General features: G+C 41.9%; 1 protein-coding gene across 1 annotated transcript; it reads right to left on the reverse strand.

Annotated features, from left to right (window-relative positions):
• Positions 1-1,010: 1,010 nt before the first annotated feature.
• On the reverse strand, positions 1,011-2,929 carry LOC123427762 (60S ribosomal protein L12-3-like). The gene is made up of 2 exons (XM_045111881.1): positions 2,324-2,929; positions 1,011-1,235 (listed from the first exon to the last, which is right to left on the reverse strand). Exon 1 carries the CDS (start codon positions 2,824-2,826, stop codon positions 2,326-2,328), a length of 501 nt encoding a protein of 166 aa, XP_044967816.1. The 5' UTR covers positions 2,827-2,929; the 3' UTR covers positions 1,011-1,235; positions 2,324-2,325.
• Positions 2,930-7,729: the final 4,800 nt, after the last annotated feature.

Genomic DNA, 7,729 nt, shown 5'->3' on the forward strand with positions numbered 1-7,729 from the left:
TATATATATAACACTCATTCTCATCTCTCTCAAATCATTCCATCTTGTGCTTCTCTAATCTCTCTTCCAAGTCCCTATGTCTTCTCTCCTACAACACAATGAGAGGATTGTTTTTGGCTATGCTCATGAATTTGTCGTCGTCGTCGTCTTCATCGAATGATGACAAACTAATTCTTGCAGCATTTGCGGAGTGCGAGGAGGAAGAGAAGGCGACTATCACAACATCCAAACTGATGTGCGATCATAAATCCTACCCCAACAGGCAATGACACTTTCTTGCACGTGCTGTAGTAATTATAAATCCTACCCTAATAAAAGATTGTAGATTAATCCGTCCCTATCACAACATTCAAACTAGAGCGCAACCATGCTCCCACAAACAATTCATCCTTGCTTTGACAAATGCAGATGCTTTTTGAATTGATGGCATCTCTTGTTGCCCAACTAGACTATCTGGCACTTGTGATGATACATCGTGATGATACATCAAAGTTCAACATGTCAAGAAAACGACTGCGGTCTTCCATCTACAAAAAATTGAGAGAAAATGCTCCCGTGATGGTGGCGCTCCTCTTCCTGAGGTCTTCCATCTACAAAACATCGCTTGAGCTTTGAAAGACGGGTTCGCAACGTCCAGCCAAATTTACACATCCGTTTAGACGAGCCGCTGGTCGCTGGTTTTTGGACCATATCACCCAAAACAGGTATACACGTCTGTATTGGAGATGTTGTTATGCCGTTTTGGAGGATATAGTGGTATTCTGCTAGGGTTGCTCCTGGCTGAGATCGCTCCCTTCGTTCATGTCAAGAGCGACTCTAGAAGATGACACGAAAAACTCACGAGGGAAGGGAAAGCTCAGTAGGGTATTTTGAGAAGGGTTAGGGTTTCTTTCATCTTCGGCTTGTAGGAAGCAAAGAGCACTCTCAGAAGCTGAGAAGAACTGCATCATTCACAGCACCATGGACATCATTCAGTTAACTGAATCCAACCCACCCAAGGAATTGACATGTAAGAACAAACTTTTAACCGCTGAATGGTATAGATTAAGTTAACCCAAGTGCACAAACTACATTGCAAAGACCAAATATGCAGTAGTAACAGGAGGTCTCACAGGATTTACTGCTAAAATATGACAAAAAGAGGAGGGACCACATCGTTTGGGAGGTACATAAGCAACATTTCCAACAGGGTGTGACTCCCATATCATCAAATGATAATCACCTCGACATCAGGCCTGCAATGTAAAAAATATATCAAATTGGTCAGATGGAATTTATGACTCATTTTTTAGAAAGCAAAAAACTGATGAAGGATCAGGAGCATACTTGCAAGCATCAATTATACCCATCATGACTCAATTATATCAATATTCAAATAACAATCTACTCCCACCGTTCCTAAATATCTTTTTAGAAATTTCAATATGAACTTCATACAAATGTATATAAACATAATTTGAAATGTAGATTCATTCATTTTGCTTTGTATGTTGTACATAGTTGAATCTCTAAAAAGACAAATATTTAGGAACGCGGGGAGTAGATGGCAGGGGGGCACGATTCAAGACAAACATTCAAATAATAAGTAAACTGCAAGATACATATGCTAGCACAAAACAAATATATATCTACGAGAACAAGCACGACAGTTACTCCCATACAATAGAATTTCACAACGAATAACCAAAACATCTGCCCACATTTATCCTGCGAGTCAGGAAATAAGGGACTGCTGGGATGGTAGATTTAGGAGCAACTTATCACTCAAACAATACCACAACAGTGCATATTATAGCTACATTCACTACAGAAAAATCAAAAGTTCTCATATATAATAACATACTCTATAAACCAAAGAGTAACAATGACTAACCAGGCCTAGTTATAGTTAACAAAAATCTTACTTCGACTGACAAAATTGAAAAAGAATTAGTGAACTACTTAGAGATCAAAACACAAAACAGAACTTGTTGCCCTGTTAATACCTCCATACCACAATAGAAACTCATGTCTCCACAAGCTATTTCAACAGAGCCTATAATTTTTTTGCAATACATGATCATATGAAACAAACAGGTCGGCATAGCAGTACACATAGCACTGTTGGGAATTTTGTCAATTTTGACACAACATACTTTGCAATTCAATTGATACTAAAGAGGCAGTTGATTCTAGTGGTTGTAGTATTTCCTACCCATGTCTTGTAACAAGGACTAATCACATTTTACAGGTCATGATAAATACAAAAATGGACTCGTCTAAATCGTAATAATCCAACATTGCATTGCAACAGCAGTCATGGAAGAGAATATCTCACTAGTACCTTTAAGCAGAGGGGATCTCGACCTCGCCGTCGTCGATCTCCGTCTGCAGGTCCTTGGGGTCCTTCCCGTCGACGGTGCAGCCAACGCTGACGCAGGTGCCGAGGATCTCCTTGACGGTCCCGGCCATCTCCTTGGCCATGGACCTGGTCTTCATGATCTTGGCGATCTCGATGACGTCGTCGAGGCTGATGTTGCCGTTGTGCTTGATGTTCTTGACCTTCTTCCTGTCCCTCTCGGGCTCCTTGAGGGACTTGATGACGAGCGCCGCGGCGGAGGGGACGACGGAGACCTTGGCCTGACGGTTCTGGACGGTGAGCTTGACGGTGACGCGGAGGCCCTTCCAGTCCTTAGCCGTCTCCTTGGCAATGTCCTCACCGATCTTCTTGGGGGAGAGACCGAGGGGACCGATCTTGGGGGCGAGCGACGACGCCGCGCCGACTTCGCCTCCGGTCACCCGGACGTAGACCTCCACCACCTGCGACGGGTCGAGCTTGGGCGGCATGGTTGCTGGTCGGTGGCGGGCGGCGGCGGCGGCGGCGGCGGCGGCGGGAGGGTTTGGGAGAGGCTTCGGAAGGGCAGTAGGGTTCGGCACGAAGAGTTATGCGAGTTTATATAGCACCTCTCTTGTGATCGTGGTGTGTCATTCAGGTTGGGCTTTATGTGGTCCGCTATGAGGCCCATTTTGTGTCGGCTGAAATCAAATAGAAAGGCCCTTGTTTTATATATATAAACATAATTTGCCCTAAAAAATATAAACAAAATATTACTAAAAATATATACAAATTGAGGATATTGTCACCACACTCATATTGAAAAGTGTGGTGACAGATCATGAAGTCATTCACTCCATGCCTAGGTCTACTAAGAGCAAGTCTAGCATATCCGCTAAAACCGCGTGTCCCGCAAATTTGGTATGTTGCGGTATCGCGAGGCCTTCGACAGAACTCTTGTCCTCCGGGTTTTTTGTAGGACTATTTTATATAATATTTTCAGTGTTTGAAGCCTCATGACACCGTAAATAATTTCGCGGGCAAATATAGACATGTAGTAGAATACATATAGATGCACGAAATTTATATAAACATAGTCATAACATGCTAGTTCACATCCAAAATCATGCACAACATACGAGGTAGCAAGTTTGGTCATACAATGGTGCAATCAAACAAAAAATATGATCAAATTATCACATACCATAACATAAATCAAGCAACATCATCATTATTGTGAAGATCGTCGCCACCACCACCGGACATAGCACCTTGATCTCCATCTTCATCCACATTCACCGAATAATGAGCATCATAATATTTATTGGATGAAGCATAAACCTTCACCACCTCCATCAGGAACACCGCCACCTAGATTGACAAAGGTTTCACCACCTCCACCTCCACCTTCAACTCCATTGCCGAAAGCTTCACCACCTCCATCGAGAACACCACCACCTCCACCACCACCAGTGCTAAAACCAACACCAATTCCAAACCCACCACAACCTACGAAAGCTACAACACCACTACCGGACATAAAAAAATGAAGTTCCATCTCCCTCGATCCTCACCCTCCACTTATCACTCTCCTTGATCAAGCGTCAACAATGGTGAAGAGTGAACGACTAGTGGTTGAAACATGTTGTTTGCTTGAAATGTTCATTGGCAATGCAATCCTACAATTGGACATGGAGGCAAAGATGAGCTCAAATTTTCAGCAACGTGAACAATGTCATAAATATATTCAACAAGATGAAGAAACACTCACATAAACGGCATCGTGACACCACTTGGAGGTGCATCCTGCACTTGCTCCAAGCACCCACTCCAATGACTACAAGTTTTGATAGATGAGATGGTGTTTACCGTTTTGGTGGAGTAGACTTTGACGATCCGACTACGAACGTGTGAGGACGTTGTGCCTTAGCAATCGCTAAACCAACTCCAAGAGGTTATTGACGACGCCTGAGCACGACCAACCTGGCCACGAGGGTTTGATTCCTGCACGCAAACGAAGAGCAAACAAGAAACTAAGATTGCAATCTGGATATTGCGAATATAAGAGGAAAGCTTTATTGATGAAAGTGGGGTTTCTGGTCATGGAACACAAACGAAGAACGCGAAGTTGCAGCTATGATGAACTTGTAATCTAAATAAAATCCAAGTCTAAACGACGCCCTAAGGGTTGTATATATGGGGGAAAAGAGGAGGAATTTCGTGAGCCCTTAGAGGAGGGGTCCGAAACTGACCCTAACTCAGTTTCCCACACATACGGACTCTAAAAATAGCCTATAATATGGTATTTCGAAATTACATGGGCTTGACCCAAAAATAAGGTGGCGCGACACCTATAATAGCATATAGACGAAATTTATAAAGTGCCATCTTGAATATTTTGTCCAAGCCTTCATGCTCTCCTTGTGGTGGCTTCAAAGTGCAAAAATCACCAGCGGAAGCTTCATTGTTCTTTCCCACGTGTGCACCTTCTTCTCCATGTTTGATCCCGCTCCAACAGATGTCCTTCTTGTCCATGCTAGGTCCTTCATTCATAAGTACAACAAAAGTATCTAACTTGGCCAGCATCATATGTTCATGAAAATTAGAAGGATTTCCAAGAAACGAAAGTACCTAGTAATTCAATTGGCGTTCGCGAGCTCTAGTAACTGGTCCAGTATGTATAGCAACTGGTGTTGTGGGTGTAACAATGGTATTGATGTCCTCATCATCCTTCCCTTCTTGAACTGAAGTCATCCTCGACGGAAGCTCATCTTCCTCACCCAAATATGGCTTCAAATCTGCAATGTTAAAAGTGGGACTAACCCAAAATCTGGAGGCAACTCAATTCTATATGCATTATCATTTATTTTCTCTAACACCTTGAAAGGACCCTCACCACGTGGCATTAGCTCGGAATTGCGCAAATCAGGAAACGTATCCTTACGGAAATGCAACCAAACAAGATCTCCCGGTGCAAAGACAACATGTTTCCTACCCTTATCTCGAGCAGGTTTATATTTAGCATTCATACGCTCAATGTTTTCCTTAATTAACTCATGCATCTTTAATATCAAATCACCGCATTCTTTAGCATCAAAATTAACCTTCTCCAAAGAAGGAAGAGGTAACAAATCAATAGGTGCACGAGGTAAGAAACCATACACAATTCAAAAGGGCACATCTTAGTAGTAGAATGCAGTGAACGATTATAAGCAAATTCAATATAAGGCAAGCATTCTTCCCACATTTATAAGTTTTTCTTCAAAACAGCCCTAAGCATAGTAGACAATGATCTATTGACTACTTCAGTTTGTCCATCAGTTTGGGGTGACATGTAGTACTAAGAAGCACTTTTGTCCCCAACTTAGCCCATAAACATCTCCAAAAGTGGCTAAGAAATTTAGCATCACGATCTGAAACAATCGTATTTGGCACACCATGCAAGCGAATAATTTCACGAAAGAACAAATCAGCCACATCAGCAGCAGCATCACTTTTATGACATGGTATAAACTATGCCATTTTTGAAAATCTGTCCATGACAACAGATATGCTATTCCTCCCCTTCTTTGTTCGAGATAAACCTAAAACAAATTCCATAGATATATCCTCCCAGGGAACAAGGCATATATAAACCATGAGGATTGAGTCGTGACTTAGCTTTTTGACATGTCGTGGAGCGAACAACAAAACGATCAACATCTCGTCACATATTTGGCCAAAAGAAATGTGTAGAAAGTACGTCCTCCATCTTCTTTACGCCAAAGTGTCCCATCAATCCTCCTCCGTGATCCTCTAACAACAAAAGATGAACGGAGCTAGCTGGAATGCATAGCTTGTTAGCACGGAACACAAATCCACCATTAATGATGGACTTGTTCCATGTTCTCCCTTCTTTACAATTCTCCAACACATCTTTCAAATCAGCATCATGCACATATTGATCTTTGATGGTCTCTGAACCAAATATTTTAAAGTCAAGTTGTGAAAGCGTAGCATAACGACGAGACAAAGCATGAGCAATAACATTTTATTTACCCTTCTTGTGTTTAATGACGTAGGGGAAAGTCTCAATGAATTCAACCCATTTAGCATGTGTATGGTTCTGTTTTGCTTGACTTTTAATATGTTTCAAAGATTCATGATCAGAATGTATGACAAATCCTTTGGGGACGTGAAGTATATGAGCTCGAGCTCATATACTCCTGCATGAACAGTAAAATCGGTAAATATCGTAAAAAAATTCAAAAAAGTCTGAAATTTGTGGGCATGAAACATTGATGTTTTTTCTATATGTGTGCAAAATTTCATGGTGAAATCACATTTGTGGGGGTGTGGGCAAAAAAAATCAATGCTTCAAAAATAGTGTTTTTGGAAGCATTTTCGAGCATCAATTTTTTTTTTGTCTACGCCTCCAGGAATGTGATTTCGTTATGAATTTTTTCATGCACGTAGGAAAAACATCAATGTTCCTTGTCACAAAATTTTAGAATTTTTTGAGTTGTTTTACTATTTTTTTAGAAGCGGCTCATGAAGGAATTTGGATGAAGGAGCTCATCACCGACCTTGGAGTGGTTCCAAGCGCGTCGGGTCCTATGACACTCTTTTGTGATAACACTGGAGCCATTGCCATAGCCAAGGAGCCCAGGTTTCACCGGAAGACGAAGCACATCAAGCGCTGCTACAACTCCATCCAGGACCATGTCCAGAGTGGAGTGATAGATATTTGTAAAGTACACACGGATCTGAATATTGCAGACCCGTTGACTAAACCTCTTCCACGAGCAAAAAATGATCAACACCATAATGCTATGGGTGTTCGATACATCACAATATAACTAGATTATTGACTCTAGTGCAAGTGGGAGACTGTTGGAAATATGCCCTAGAGGCAATAATAAAATGGTTATTATCATATTTCCTTGTTCGTGATAATCGTCTATCGTTCATGCTATAATTGTATTAACAGGAAACGGTAATACATGTGTGAATGAATAGATCACAATGTGTCCCTAGCAAGCCTCTAGTTGGCTAGCTCGTTAGTCAATAGATGATCATGGTTTCCTGATCATGGGCATTAGATGTCATTGATAACGGGATCACATCATTGGGAGAATGATGTGATGGACGAGACCCAATCCTAAGCCTAGCACTAGATCGTATTGTTCGTATGCTAATGCTTTTCTAATGTCAAGTATCTTTTCCTTCGACCGTGAGATTGTGCAACTCCCGGATACCGTAGGAGTGCTTTGGGTGTATCAAACGTCACAACGTAACTGGGTGACTATAAAGGTGCACTACGGGTACCTGTGAAAGTGTGTGTTGGGTTGGCACGAATCAAGATCGGGATTTGTCACTCCGTGTGACGGAGAGGTATCTCTGGGCCCACTCGGTAGAACATCATCATGAGCTCAA

Source organism: Hordeum vulgare, chromosome 2H, assembly GCF_904849725.1.
Source record: "Hordeum vulgare subsp. vulgare chromosome 2H, MorexV3_pseudomolecules_assembly, whole genome shotgun sequence".
In the NCBI taxonomy this organism is placed as follows: Eukaryota; Viridiplantae; Streptophyta; class Magnoliopsida; order Poales; family Poaceae; genus Hordeum; species Hordeum vulgare.

Coding starts and splice junctions, on each gene's coding strand:
- LOC123427762 (XM_045111881.1), bottom strand. CDS start 2,826: ATGCCGCCCAAGCTCGACCCGTCGCAGGTGGTGGAGGTCTACGTCCGG.